Genomic DNA, 16,073 nt, shown 5'->3' on the forward strand with positions numbered 1-16,073 from the left:
CACACACGCGCGCCTGACATACAATTGTTAAATCTCCAGCTATCATTATAAATAACTGTATCAAGATCATTGGAATTTAAGACAAGTCTTTATTAGCTGTACCTATTCTTTGCAGACAAACATATCTTGTGTTATAGTTGCCTAAATCATCTAGAAGATGGTATCCCAACAGAAACATCACCCATACCTCCAGATTACTCTAAAACATTCTTCTATCACACACACCATTTGGCAACTCCCATCACTGTGCACCTTTCCTTAGAGGACAAGTCAGGAGAAAAAGTTCACACGAAACTGAACTTTGACCAAAGGGTCCACTTTTTCCCATCTCTGGAATACAATGATTAGGAAAAAATGTAGTTTTAAATACTTTCTCTTCCTTTCTACCTCTTTTTCTTTTCCTTAAAAGAACATCTGCAATGAGTTCTTACTAGAGATAAATAATCTGGTCATTATAATTATTACCAAGCTTCTCTAAGAGCAACAGATGCAGTAAGAAATAGAGAGAGCAACCTAGCTCAACAAAGAAAGTCTTGAACAGCATTCTGGACTTGGTAAGAGAACTCTAAACATTGTTAAATAAAAGTCGGTCAGCACTCAGGCCTTAAAACTTACAACTTGCCAGATCTCTTTCTTGCTAGATCTCTTTCAAAGATCTTATAGGAGATTTCTAAAAGCACAACTAGAAAGATCCCTGATCAGCTCTCAAAGAAGAAGGTTAACATTAAGCAATAACAGATTTAAGTTTAACTTATTTGTTTCTTAATTTAATAAAAACAAAAACTAATTAACAAAAGCAAAAATAGAACAAAACCTCATACTTTCAAAAGGGACAATAATATGGTCTGCAAGATTTATAAAGGCAGAAAATATTAGAAGCTTCAATACTAAATTTTCTGAAAAACAACAGTCTTCCTCAACAGATAACTGGACACACATAAAAGCAGAAATTCCACCCCTCTCCCCCACAAAAACAGTTAAGTCTATTCAGAATAACTGGTTAGATGGCTTTAGGAGAATGACATAAATTGTGTACAATGTTCCAGGCTGGTGGAAGATAGTTGAGGTAGAAATGTTTTTAGAGGAAATTTGGAACAAAGTCATGTAGTCATGTTTCTGACTAAACGTGAATAAGTTAAAATTATAACTTCACATGGATGATACTGGTGAAGTTTCTATTTGAATGCTCAATGTCAGATGTGGTGTCCACACCTGACTAACCATGACTAGATTCTGATTCTACATGTTATGCCTGTCTACAGTAAAAACAAAAGCAGGCAGTGGCAAACAAAAGTAGGCATTGTATTTCACAACTGGCCTAGAATTGTCTAGGTAATTCTGGTATTTCTGAAGGCAGGGGGAAGTTTACAGAATGAAGAATGAACAGAAATGATGAAATACATGTTCCTCTTTTTTTAGGTCTTTGACAACAATGCAGTATTTAACACTGAAGAGAACACATGTAATAATCTATAGTCAACTTTGAAACTTTTAGTTGGTGAGCAATATTGACTTTAGTAAGTAAAGCTCTATTGACTTGTTTCTGAATATTGCCTTATTTCTGAACCTACCCATCAAATATTACAAAATAGAAGCCATCCTAGAGATTTTAGCATAACAAAATCTATCAACATATCTAAAAGTCTAGTCCTTTGTTAGACTCCAAGTTTTAAATTTCTGGTCACCATACCCAACATAAACAGCAGAAGTTACTTATATCATTTGGTGTAGGCAGCAGCATATTGTGGTGAACAAAACAATTTTGACTATCACTTACTGATTATGTAATCTTAGGTCAACTACTTAACTCCTTTGAGACACTGTTTCCTCACCAGCAATGTGGGTCTAATATGTATCTTCCCCTTATTTGGCTTATAAAATGAAAAAATGTTTATAAATGAGTGCCTAGAACACAGAGTATGACTCCATGCATGTCACATTCCTCCCCATTTCCTGATAAAAAGGCAATAAATTAATAAAACTATTATTTATTTGTATAATGTTAATAGTTTCAAAACATTTACTTCTGGGTATTAAAAATAATGTAGATATTTACTCACATGCAACGATTTTATATTTTCATATGGTAAAAACGAAGTATGCACTCTATCCATGCATATATGCATATGTATATGTGTGTATATATGTCTGTATATATGTGTGTATATATGTGTGCATATATATACATACTGAGAAAGGATGAGAGCAGTCTACTTAAGGGTCCATAGCTAGTAAGCTGTCTAGGAGGGATGTCAACCCAATTAGACTCCAGAGTCTATGTTTAACCATGTTGTTTCCTAATACAGGTAAATAAAAAGCAAAAAACAAAAAATAGTCACCTGAAACTTCTCTCTCTTTCCACACACATACACACAAGCATGCACATGCACACACATTTATGAGAATGCAGTATGTATGTGGGCAATGAATAATTCAGCTTGCCTAGATGAAAGAATTCACAATGAGGCAATTAGAAATATAGCTGAATTTGCCAGAAGTGTGGTTTAAACCTGTAATCCCAGAACTTTGGGAGGTTGAGGCAGGAGGACTGCTTGAGCCCAGGAGTTCCAAGCTGGCCTGGGCAACATAGCAAGATGTCTCTATAAAAAATTAAAAAACAAAACAAAACACCTAGCTAGGTATGGTAGCAGGTTCCTGTCTGTAGTCCCAGCGACTTGGGAGAGAATCACTTGAGCCCAGAACTTTAATGTTATGGTGAGCTATGACTGCACCACGTACTCCAGCCTGGGTGGCAGAGTGAGACCCTGTCACTAAAAAATTTTAAAAAAAGATCCCAGCACTTTGGGAGGCACAGGCAGGCAGATCACGAGGTCAGGAGTTCGAGACCATGTAGGCCAAATAGTGAAACCTCGTCTCTATTAAAAATACAAAAAAATTACCCGGGCATGGTGGAGGGTGCCTGTAATCCCAGCTGCTCGGGAGGCTGAGGCAGGAGAATTGCTTGAACCTGGGAGGTGGAGGTTGCAGTGAACTGAAATTGTGTCATCTGTACTCCAGCCCAGGCAACAGTGTGAGGCTCTGTCTCAAAAAAAAAAAAAAAAGAAAGAAAGAAAAAGAAAAAAGAAAGATCAGTGTGCAGATGGGTGGAAAAAATTTTTTAAAGGGAAAAATAAATTTTAAACAAGAAAAGAAATATAGCTGAATTTATAAGGAAGGCCTTGAGTATCAAATGATGAATCTGAATATAATCCTACAGGTAGTGTGAAGCAAACACAACAGACGAGAGAAAGAGGGAAAAAGGAAGAGAGAGAGTGAAGAGGAAGGAAGAAAAGAAAGTGGGAAAATGCCAAGACTGCATACATTTTGGGCTACATAAAAAGTGCTGGGGGTTTTATACCAATGTGTATAAGAACTACAAAAAAGAGATAATTAAAGTGCTACGAAAGATCAGAGAGGGAATGATTAATTCCAGCTGGGGTAAGAAAGAAATGCTTCAAGGAGAAGGTAGTGTTCAGCTGACTCTTGAAGCAGCAGCAAACCTGGCTCTTTTAGATTGGGCTTCTTAGGCTTTATCGAAGCTGCAAACTCTAAAACAAAGGCTAAATATGTGGTGCAACACCAGAAGTGGAATTAACTGAATGATTTCAGATTTAAACCAGTCATAATATCCTTTTGAAAGGATTCTGAAAAATCCTTGACATAAAGTCTTTCAATCCAAAGGTGAGTGAACCATTATTTAGCACTTAATATTATAGTCTACACTTACCATTAAACACTTAGTTTACTTTTTGAGTAGTGTCATTAAAGGCATACAGTATTATTGCTGATAAATCGCCAGAGAATCCTTATCTCTGCCCTTATCTGTGAGAGGTATGGGATAGACATGACATGATAGTCTTTTCTAAAAGGAAAGATACACCCTTTTGAAGTAGCAAAATGATAAGATCCAAGGATCCTATGATTAATATAAAGCTCTTTAGTCTAGAAAGGAAACCCAAAACTAGCAGGATATTCCCTGGTAGAGCTCAAAAATATGAAAACAGAAACTAAGACATTCTATCATATTTCTGTCATAAAGAATAATTATTTTTAGTTTAATAAATATGATAGAATGTCTTTTCTCCTTCTATGTTGTATTTGAAAAAATTAACTTTATTAGGTGTCTACTGTGAAATCAAAGTATAAAATTCAATCAAACAATCATTTACAAACAGGTACTAATGACAAAGAAAAACAAAAGAGTCTAATTAGAACAAATCATCAATTTTGGCAAAATACAGATAAACCACACCCTTAACTAAATAAACAAACTTATTCATTAGGATGAGGAATCTCATCAGGATTTGCTTTGAAAAAAGGGAGGATTCATCTAATTTTTACAACCTAGAGCTATGGAATATGTAGCCACTAGTCACATGAACACTGCTGAACACTTGAAATATAGTTAGTGAGACTGAGGAAGTGAATTTTAAATTGTATTTAATTTTAATTAATTTAAATCTGAATATTCCCCTAAGGCTAGTGGCCATCACTCAGTTCGAAAAGCCTTAGTATACATACAGTATCTTACTAAAATTCTCTTTAAAAGTAAAATTTTTTAAAACTTGAAAATTATTGACTTTCAGGTATTAGTAACAGTAAATAACAGCTAAGCAAAAAAGTAGTATTTCTGATATAAAATGTCAGAGTGTGATCTAAAAGCTTATTTATTTCATACAGCAAACACCAGGAATCATTAAAGCAAGAGTTCCTCTGAACCTCTTATGACACAAGCTTTCGGACAATTACCACATCAACATACCAGGGTTCCATTTATGTCCTGACTCAGGTTCTTTATCTCTCCCACAATGAAAGCAACCAGGTAAGTGCTCATCTTCACACTCTCAGAAAACTCATCCTGAACAAGTCCATCTTCTAGAACGACTGATGACTTCTACAAGCAGAGGGGAAAAGACAGTTCTGTAACTATAGGAATAAATGGCAATAACAAACAAACAGAGAAACTGAAAATCCAAATAGGAAATAAGTGGTAAACATGTTAGCATATTATAACCTCTCAGTATGAATTTCTGCAAAGAACATGGCTCTTAGTGTCAGTCTGTTGTACCATCCTTCATCCTGAGGACATATGGAACACAGTGAAAATCCTGAAGGATTTTTCAGTCCCAAAGATGACTAAATAAATGTTAAGTTAGAGGTAGTCACGGTGGTTCTGCTTCTCCCATTGAAACACCTTCAAAACCAAAATCCTTCCTTATGACCTGGGATTGCTCCACTCTACTACTACAAATACATCCACAGAAGAAGGAGCTCTAGCTGTGACATCCCTTCAAATGATCTGAAGTGGCTTCATGGAGTGCCATGTTGAGGATCCCCAAGAAAGCTTAGTGGGAACAAAATCAGTAGCAAGTCATTAGAGAAGTCAGCAGCAGACACAAAATGAGGGAATGCAGGCAAGCTTACAGAATTTTCCAACCACAAATTAAAGTAGGCATCTGCCTCTTTAGAGAAAGATGAAGGTGAAGAGTATGGCTGAGTGTGGAGAGTGAGCTGGTACAGTGCTGTCTTGTTATAGATTATGCTCTCTGTTGCCTACAAGATTGGCTCCATAGCCTGCTGGGTACGGCTGCTGCTCCTCTCCCTTAGCCACATGGGTCCAGGAGGCTCTTATCAAGCTGCACAGCCCCTCAGGTGTCCAAGACCAAAAAAAAAGAAAAAAAAAAAAAAAAAGAACCCCCTAGGTTCCAGGTTTTGTTTGGCATAAAAACAATTACTGGTTTCACCCTCACTGCATCCCACACAGAGTTAACATCTAAGAAAGAGGCTCCTGTTCTGTCAGTCTCCAAATTATAGCAATATTGGTTTTTCATTTACCAAGAAAATACCAAAACCAGTTATTATTTAACACTCTCAAATAACACTGTTTAGAATAGCAAATTCATCCTGTCTCAGAAAATATTACTCTAATCTTGTGAGTTCATTGTATTAATATTTGCACAACTTAATACACAATGCACACTCACATTTCCTACCCACACATTCCAAGTTCAGCAGGTCTTTCTCTTTCCTCAAGTCCTCCTCAAGGTGACTTCCCAACTGATGCCAATATATTTTAATGTTTATTTAAGTATTTTAAGGAAGAATATTAATGTATATGATTTTAATCATTCTCAACCATAGTCTGGCAAAGAGGAATTTACGTGTTCTTAAAGAAAGAGACCCATTCAAAGATTTTATATTCAAGGAATAGAACAGTACCTTAGGCATATTTGATAAAGCAGTGTATTGCTCATCCCTTATGATCCTGATGATAAAAGTGGCTTTAAATGCTGGTTCGTCAAAACAAGGAAAAGCAGATCTTGTTGCCAGGGGTTCAAACTGAGTTGCTGCAAAGTACCTAAAACAAACACAAATTCAATCTAGTAGCTACTGAGCACCTACTGTACAAGGCACCCTGCCAAGTATATTAAAATATGTTACAATCCTAGTCATTAAAGGATCTGCAATAAACTGGGAAAGGCAGATGTATATACAATGAACAGAAACTTACATCAGGCTGTAAATCATGTCCTAACAATGAAAATAAAGCAGTGGGAACAAAGGGAAGGAAACAAATTCTGACTAGAGGTGGAAGATATTATATAAGGAAACTTGTACAAAACCCAAAGAGGGCCTAAAAAGATGAGTATTTGAAAAGGTGAAGAAGGGAAAAAAGTATACTCTGGAAAGAGTGATTAACACAAGTGTGGCAAGCCAGGTCTCACTAACGCAGGCCTCCATAACAACTGTTTCAGTACTGGCTGAGTGGGTTAAGTTAAATATTAAAAGCCAGTGCCCTTATACAAAGGCTGGAATTTAACAAAAGCCCACCAAGAGTTTTGCCTGGGTCTTAAAGCACGACAAAATAATGAAGGAATTCTTAACATGACCCATTTAGGATTAAATACGTCTTATTGGAGAGTCTGAAGAAAACTCCCCAGGCCTCCACAGACAATTACTGGAGGTCTGAAGGAACTCCCCAAAACTCCGTGGTTAGCAGGAGACAAGATAAGGGTAATCACCCCAGCACCTGGACCCATTTAGATTAAGTAAATTTACTGAGTCTCCAGAGGAAGGTCTTCAAGACTCAGACCTTAGTTATGGATTAAAAGAAATTAATCACTTATGTCTTTAGATAAATGCACACTTACATGTAAACATATAGTTTAGAAGGTATATAAACTCTGGAAAACTTTGTAATTTTGAGTTGGCCTGGCAATAATTTCCAGGCCTTCTCCCTGTATAATTGGTTATAGAAATAAAAGGTCTCTTCCCAATTCATCTGCATCTCGTTATTGGGCAGCAAAAAATAGCAGCCTGACCCTCCGTTTGGTCTGGGAACACAAGAGAGCAGTGCACGTGCAGAAACTGGGGGTGGCTGCCCAGTGTGGCTGGAGATGAAGCCACAACGGTAGGCTGCAACTGGGCACTGAGGTCTTGAAAAGGTTTCTGATGGAAGATTATTAAGAAGGGTGGTCATTAATTGCTGCTAATTATCTGTACAGACTCTGGCTTCACAACACTAAACCTCAAATTCACAGCTTGCATTTTCACGAAGACTGAAAACATTAGGTGTCCTGTAGTATTTTTGTTTCCTTTACTCTCCTCAGAGATTAAAAGAAATTTCCTCCTCTTTCTATAGCACACCAGCAACAGTTGAGAATATGACACACAGAAAAATCCTCAATTACAGTCCGGGCCAAGTGGCTCATGCCTGTAATCCCAGCACTTTGGCAGGCCAAGGTGGGCGGATCACTTGAGGTCAGGAGTTTGAGACCAGCCTGGCCAACATGGTGAAACCTCATCTCTACTAAAAATATAAAAATTAGCCAGGCATGGTGACACATGCCTGTAATCCCAGCTACTCAGGAGGCAGAGGCAAGAGAATCGCTTGAACCTGGGAGGCAGAGACTGCAGTGAGCCGATATTGTACTACTGCACTCCAACCTGGGCGACAGAGCAAGATGCTGTCTCAAGGAAAAAGAAAAAAAGTCCTTGATTACAGGTTGGTGGAAAAGCATACAAAGAAACAAGGAGAAATGTAGATTTTCGGTTAAGTAAAAGAATAACACAGATCTGAACTTGGGAGAGCATCCCAATATGGCTATAATCCTGGCAAATATGGCCCTGGTGTGCATGTTTCAGGTACCAATCAACATAGCACATATACAACCACCACTTTGGAGGTGGTAGCTTCTCTTATTTCAGGCTTAGTTTCCACTACTAGAAGATAAGGAGAAAAGAAAGAGTATGAGATTTGGAGTCAGATGACCCAGACTCTATAATATACTAACCACATGACTTTGGGCAGATCAGTATCCTACATCTCGTACATTTCAATGTCCTTATTAGTTAAATTAGGACTGAGATAGAATCCACTGCCGAATACCAGGGTTTTTGTTAGAATCAAATAAAACCATTTATAATAAAAACTACTTGTATACCATATGGTCCTAAATACTAGGATTTTTGTTAGAATCAACTGAAACTATTTATAATAAAAAATACTTGCATATCATATGGTCCCTAATAGATATTTATTACAAATGCAAAATAGTCCTAACTTCTTCCACACTTAAAATTAGTGTACTTTTTTGGTTTTTTTTTGTTTTGTTTTTGCTTTTTTTCTGTTAAGGATGTGTCTCCAAATAACTGTTGCTATTGGATTGGGTAAACTGCAAGAAAGGTAGCAATCAACATATATGAAACAATTTACACATATTATGTTTCTAACATTTCATTTCTTCAACCCACCCCCAACATTCTTATCTAGTTAACAGAAGATTTTGGAAGAGAAGCATAAGGGACCAGGGAATAAAGTTTGATGTTATCCCTACTATTCATACAAGAGAGACCCACCACTTTTGGATAAAAATTAGATCATAACACACTAAGGCAAATAAAAGCTTAAACTGTTAAGAGATCCAATCATAACTATCTCACATAAAAATCCCTTTGAGAAGGCTGTTGCTTGATAATACTTATAATCTATCTGTTTTATCTATGCTGAATAACTTGAAGCTTATTCTTTCACTGGAGAGTATATTTCCTTTCTGAAATACTAAAGTTCAACACTTTATCAAGTAGTGTTCAAGGCAATTACAAATTAACTGGGGATAAGAGAATTTTAAGCACTGGGGATAACAATGTACAAAGGAAAGCAAGTATGAACTAGAGAGGCAGTGCACCATGGTGGGGAAGAATGTGGCTTCTGTAGTTAAAATGACCTTGGGTTTGAGTTCTCCCTCTGCTACCTGCTTGCCATGAGATGCTGGATAAGTTACTTTATGTGCCTCTGCTCCCTTAGCTGTAAAATGAATATAATGTTAACATCTATCTCTTAGTGAGTTTGACAGAATAAAAGACTCAACATGTGAGATGCCTGGAACAGTTTCCAGCCCTTCAGTTCCAGGTGAATACTGGCCATTATTATCATCAGAAAGTTCACCATGGCAGGTGAGAACTGCGAGAAAGAAAAAACAAGGGCCAGATCAAAAACAGTCTTGAATTAAATCCTGTTAGAAATGAGGAACTGCTGAAACACATCCTTATCCTGAATTTGTTTACTAGTTCTTAGCATCAGTTTGTTATCTAGGACTTTAAGCCTATCATAAACAACTTCTAGATTTAACTCCAAGGTTACTGATTGTCTCTATCTCTTAGATCACATGGGTAAAAAAGGTAAAGTTCCCTTACAACAAGCAGTGTCTATGCAAGGTGTCTGACATTTACATACAATAGTTTTCCAATCAACAAGAAATATATACCTTACTTACTTTATCTACCAGTATAAATATGTATTCTAATCATACCTCAGAGAAGAAAAATGTATAAAAGCTTCTCTAACAGAACTAAGCAAAATTAAAAGAGAGAAAGACCAAAAAAAAGCTTTGAATTACAGTTTTCAGACATCTTGAAAGGTATAAATAATCTAAAATTTACCTGGAATCAGGATGTACTATCATGTAGGGGATTCATTTTACTGAAACTTTTATTTTGTTTTGAATAGCAGAGTTTCACTAACTCATTTATTTTAATAGGTTATAAAATACTGTTTTATAATACTCTTAATTTTAAAGAAACATATTCCATTTTTCCGACATTTTCCACAACTCAATCCAGCCCATGGCAAGAGTCAACAAGTGGCCATACCAAAAATCACCTTACTCTGCTACATTTATTCCTCCCATTAAATAGTTAACGGGTACAAGGATTCCAGGATCAATGTCCTAAAAGTCTGTTTGCATACTAAGAACATTGTTTTTATGTATATCTTACATTTCCTGGGGATAATAGGCATTATAGAAGGAGAACTAAAGGCAAGAACTTTCAAGTTCCCATTGCAATTATACATTTGTGTTTAATGCTAGATCTTATGCAAGAATTGAAATGCAGGGCCAGTATGCCACTTATTTTAAAAGTATTACATAGAGGGAAAATAAAATAAAAATTATTTATCTGAATAGAATTATGGATCTTGCTTTGTCTCTTTCTCCATTTAAGAAGGATCAAAAAGTTTCCTTTAGATGTAGAATACTCATTTCTAACTATTTCTCTTAACATGTCAACATACATTAGCCAAATGGTCAGCATCAGTAATTCACATACTGTTTTACAGAGTAATATTGAGAGAATGATCCAATTGCATAAAGCAGATGTAGTGAGGACTTTGTGCACAAGACAACTGGTATCACTGCTACTTAAGAATAACCTCCATACTGTGTGAACTCCATCTTCCCAGAATTTTAAACTACATGCTATGAATGCTAAGATTAAAGTACTAAACATATAGTCCAAATAGGGAGCTGAATAATTTTATATTTTGTCTCACCTTTTTTTCTGAACCAAATTAAGTCTCTCCTAGACCTTAAAAAAAATTTCCACCAGAAATCCAAAATAGACTGACATTTAAAAAATAATAAACCAGGAAAGATTAAGGTTATTAAAAATGATATATGTAAGCACATCACACTTCACACTTCATGTCCTCTTTCTGTATTTCACTAAGTACCTCCTAAAAGTTCTGCACATTAGGAAAATAGGTCTTAAAGAATAACTCATACTCTTTACTCTGCTTCCCAACAGACTTCATGAGGTGACAGAAAACTAGATTCATCTTAAAAATGGCACGGTGGCTCAAGCCTGTAATCCCAGCACTTTGGGAGAGAGACGGGCGGATCACGAGGTCAGGAGATCAAGACCATCCTGGCTAACACGGTGAAACCCCCTCTCTACTAAAAAAATACAAAAAACTAGCCGGGCGAGGTGGCGGGCGCCTGTAGTCCCAGCTACTCGGGAGGCTGAGGTAGGAGAATGGCGTGAACCCGGGAGGCGGAGCTTTCAGTGAGCTGAGATCCGGCCACTGCACTCCAGCCTGGGCCACACAGCGAGACTCCGTCTCAAAAAAAAAAAAAAAAAAAAAAAAGTGAAAACCTCAAGATAACAAGTTTTTTGGGATATAATCTTTATCCATCCTTTTCTACCAGCACACCCCTATCTCCACCCCACCATGATATATGCTCAAGGCTTTGACTAAGAGAGATAATATATTCTTCTAAATCACCATTCTACTATTTTGTATATAACTTTCTAAATTAAAAAAAAAAAATCACAATTCGTGTCTCTGGTGTGGGCAAAGGGATCTATATTGCAGAAGTTATCAGAACGTAAAACCAGAACCATTTAAGAGGGCTACATACTTTTTCTCATTACTTTCATCTGTGTAGGAGAAGCCATAAAACCCATAGTAAGAACTAGATATATTTGCCGAGAACTCTATCTTCAACGTATAATTGTGCCCTGCTAGAAGGGCTTCAGGGGCAACAATGGCGATCTGTTCATGATATGGATATTCCAGGATCTCAACTTGTTTTTCTTGGCTTGAAACGGCTGACATAAAGGTCACTCTTGAAATATTATGACCTGTGCTATGAAGAATGATATTCCATGTGACCTGAAGAGCCTGAACCGAAATTGTCACAGAACCCCTGAATGTCATCGAGGTTAGGTTCGGGTGTAGGTTGAGTTCATAGCGTAGTGGCACAATGGCAGTGGGAAGCCTGATTTGTGCCCATGGAAACAATTTCCCATTTGTTGCAATTGGCTGAATTAGTCCAATTGATTGGTTTTTTTTATGGCAGCCTTCTTTGGTAAAGGTACATCTGGGTAGTAAGTAAATCACCATGATTACAGAAGCAGCAACCACAACGACAAAAGCACAGACCACCATGGTCCTTGCAGAGGGTACTGAACAAGCCCCGTCTGAGCTCTGCCTGTAACCAGCTGCACTGTTCCGAAGGCCTGAGCTTCTATTCATGAAGGACATGCCCAGCAACTTTGCTGATGACTCATAATCCTCTTCATCCTCGTCCATCTCATGCTCACCAAGACCCCGCACCAGCAGTCGGGAACCCCGGGGCTCATATTCCACCTCATCAGGCTCTAGAGGATGTAAACAAGGCTCTTTGGCTAAATCCACCACATCTGGTTCTTCCTCAAACATGCTGTTTTCAATCATATTCCTGGGGAGCTGAAGCCGATCTAAAAAACCAAACCATAAAAACAAAGCAGAGTCAGAAAAAAAAAGCTCATAATATTAATAACATGTCTTCTAGCTAGACCACATTTAAAGTAAGAATTTTTTTTCAGTCACTAAGACTTATTTCCATCTTAGAGCTACTGAATTAAATAAGATGTTTATGCTATTATTGAGTCATTCATTAAAAACCAAAACATAAATAAAAGTATATCAGTTATGAAACAAGAAAGTTAAATAAACAGGCTATTATATTTTTAAAAAGATATCTGAGATAATATAGTAATTTCCTTAATATACTCCTGCCCCACAACCTGGGACCCTGCCCTGGCCTTGAGAGGGCCCTGTTTTGGCGTTCCTCTGACTACATCTGTCCCCACCAGGCCAGAAGTTAGTAGGATTAAAGGGATGTGCCCACCTAGAGTCCATGCTTCCCCTTCTAGTGTCTGGGCACTGGGATCCCAGAATTTCTGTCCAGCAGGCCTCAGACCTGCTTCCAAAGTACTTGTGGGTCTCGTCCCTGAGTCTCATTCTCCCTAGGGAGCACCACAAGCTGGTATGCCCATCTCTAAGACTGAGTGTGGCTAAGCAACAGGATGGGTTATTGTTTTCCCCTGAAAGAGGAATGTTTCTGTCCCACAGCAAATGGGAAGCAACAAATTACATAGGAAATTTCCATAAGCAAGAAATAATTTTTAAAAAGACCAAAAGACAATAAAAGTCAGATAAAATTATAATTCAATCTGTTTTTCATGCTTCCATGGCTTTCAGTAGTAAAACATATTTCCATGGGAAACAACCATACTGCACACCATGAGTGTTAGTGGATCTCAGTGGGAGCTTTTACAAACTACAACAAACCACACCATCCGATTTGCCAAAATCACTGAGAAAAAAGACTCTAGAAGTAGAAGGGTAGATAATCCCCCATATATCAGTACTTCCTAGGATTAGATCATTGAATTTTCTTCATTAAAAATTCATACAATTTTAGTTTTTAAGGGATCTCAAAAATTATCAAATTGAAACTTCCACTAATCTTCCCTATAAGGCACTTTATACATCTCATTTCTAACCCTTACAACAATCCTATAAAATGGCAAGTATTCTATTTTAGACATGAGAAAATAGAAAAAGAGATTAATTCACTTTCATAAAGTCATACACACAGCTATTTTAGTCATAAAACTAATGTTAAAGCCCAGGTCTAAAAATCTGATTCAAAAGTTTACATTCTTTTCATTATTATATTGCATCCCTCTACCCAAACTAATTCAATAAAAGATGAGAGCCCTGAATTATTTATTTAATACCTGGCAATGAAGTTGCTAAGAGTATTATTTCACCATCAGGAGAGCAAAGCTTACAAAAAACTACTGAATATCTAGCTTAAGATAAATGCTATGTATTTTGTGCTATTCAACAAACACTGTAATGGTGACAACTCTTCATCCATAAAACGAATCACTGATAAGTATTAGGGTAACATTTGCAGTTTTGCTGCTCAGTGTGGCCCGTGACCCTGCGGCATTTGCATCACATTGCAGCTTGTTAGAAACGCAGCCTCTGAAGTCTCCTCCTAGAGTACGAATTTTAACAAATCCTCAGGTGCACTTAAGTTTGAGAGGCACTGGTATAAGCATCTTCCATGGTCAGATCCCAGCCAGCACTAACCATACCATTCCTGGGTATGCTCTGGCCACCCCAAACTGGTTACTATTTTGAGCACAGGTCAGGCAGCTATTCCACACCATCCTCCACATGTCTTTTTTTCTTTTGTTTCCTCTGCCTGCAGTGTCATCATCTCCCTTTCCCATGCCCAACCACCTGGTGAATACCTGGTATTCCATACCTCAGCTTAACTTGCTACAACATAAATTAAGAGAAGTTATCTTTTTTGTTTTTCCTTTGTTTTTATTACCTTTAAAAAATAAACTTTCTTTTCATTTCACCTCACCCATTTCTGCTTTGGGGAGCATATGGATCACAATGAGGTTGCCTTTTCCTGACTCCTCTCCAACCTGAACTTTGTACAAGTTATGCTACTTTAAAATTTTTATTCGAATAAAACTTTTAATCATTTTCTAGGTACGAGTTTAGCAATCTGCCATCTACCCATCTACTATGAAAGAAGAAGGGTTCTAACATCCTGCTTTTGGGAATATAATCTCCCAAACTTCCTATAGTGCCCCAATTTCTTGTAAAAAAAAAAAAAAAAGTATGTTTTGTTTTGATAGTTAATAGTGTTTGGGGTCATACACATTAACAGAGCAAATATTGCTGTATTCAATTTTTAAAATTGCTTTTAAAACGTTTAATGATTAGAAAGTTTCTGTAGTAGTTTTTCAGTGCCTCGCACAGTGCTGTAGACTAGCTTAATTTTTTTTTTTTAATTTAAAAATGTCTAAAAAGGCCTTTTTTGACTTTTCTTTACTACACATGGGAAGATTATGCTCTCAGGCATTCACCCCATGTGTTTTGTTCTGTGTCAGGCCTAATACAGACAACAATGGGTTCTGCACAGTATGGTTTTATTTATGATATTTCTAAACTAACTCCAGGTACAATCTCAGCTTAATATTTATTCCCATCTCTCAATTCCATCCCCTTATAACTTTGTTGCTGGGTTTTTTTTTTATTCTTCAGCCAAGACATTTAAAGCCAAGAGATATTCCACAGTTTGACCATTTGGCATCTCCTGTCTGCATGTCATTAATTTCAAATCTTCTGACAAGGGCTTAGTCAGATGCCTGCTAAATCCAAATAACTTACTTTTATTATTTCACTCCCAGTCAGAATAATACCTACGTAGAATTTTAATCTTTCAGAAATGGAGATCACATCAACCCATTTGCTGTATTTTACTGTGCAATGGAAGCACAGGTTTTTTTTTGTTTCTGGTATGCACAATCATATCAAGTTAAATATATCAAATCAGGGAAAATCACTTTTATTACAGGTATCCCATGAAGATCCATGAAGGTACTTCAAGCCTATTTAAGAAAATGTTGATTAGGCCGGGCGTGGTGGCTCAAGCCTGTAATCCCAGCACTTTGGGAGGCCGAGGCGGGTGGATCACGAGGTCAGGAGTTCGAGACCATCCTGGCTAACATGGTGAAACCCCGTCTCTACTAAAAATACAAAAAACTAGCCGGGCGTGGTGGCGGGTGCCTGTAGTCCCAGCTACTCGGGAGGCTGAGGCGGGAGAATGGCATGAACCTGGGAGGTGGAGCTTGCAGTGAGCCGAGATCCGGCCACTGCACTCCAGCCTGGGCGACACAGCGCGACTCCGTCTCAAAAAAAAAAAAAAAAAAAAAAAAAAAAAAAAAAGAAAATGTTGATTTGATTCTTAAGTCAGTACACTTTGATTTTGGCATTAAATTGTAATGTAACACATGATTACCCCTTGATCAATGGGATTTATTCCCACTGAAAGAAGGGATCCTAAAGAAACAGGGAATTTTCTAAAACCTCTTAAATCCGTATACATAAGCTATCTATAAGCCAAAGCAAAGAACCTTCTAGCTGAAATGTTTCA

General features: G+C 37.3%; 1 protein-coding gene across 3 annotated transcripts in view; it reads right to left on the reverse strand.

Annotated features, from left to right (window-relative positions):
- The window catches only part of LNPEP (leucyl and cystinyl aminopeptidase), a 107,584-nt gene that overhangs the window by 45,905 nt on the left and 45,606 nt on the right, over positions 1-16,073 (reverse strand). For all 3 annotated transcript variants that reach the window (XM_050795384.1, XM_050795383.1, XM_050795382.1), the window contains exons 2-4: positions 11,700-12,540; positions 6,220-6,358; positions 4,763-4,894 (exon numbers count right to left, since the gene is read on the reverse strand). In XM_050795384.1, the coding sequence (XP_050651341.1) occupies positions 4,763-4,894; positions 6,220-6,358; positions 11,700-12,517 (1,089 nt within the window). In that variant the 5' untranslated portion in view covers positions 12,518-12,540. The remainder of the gene's footprint in view (positions 1-4,762; positions 4,895-6,219; positions 6,359-11,699; positions 12,541-16,073) is intronic.

The sequence above is a fragment of the Macaca thibetana genome, chromosome 6 (genome assembly GCF_024542745.1).
Source record: "Macaca thibetana thibetana isolate TM-01 chromosome 6, ASM2454274v1, whole genome shotgun sequence".
Lineage (NCBI taxonomy): Eukaryota > Metazoa > Chordata > Mammalia > Primates > Cercopithecidae > Macaca > Macaca thibetana.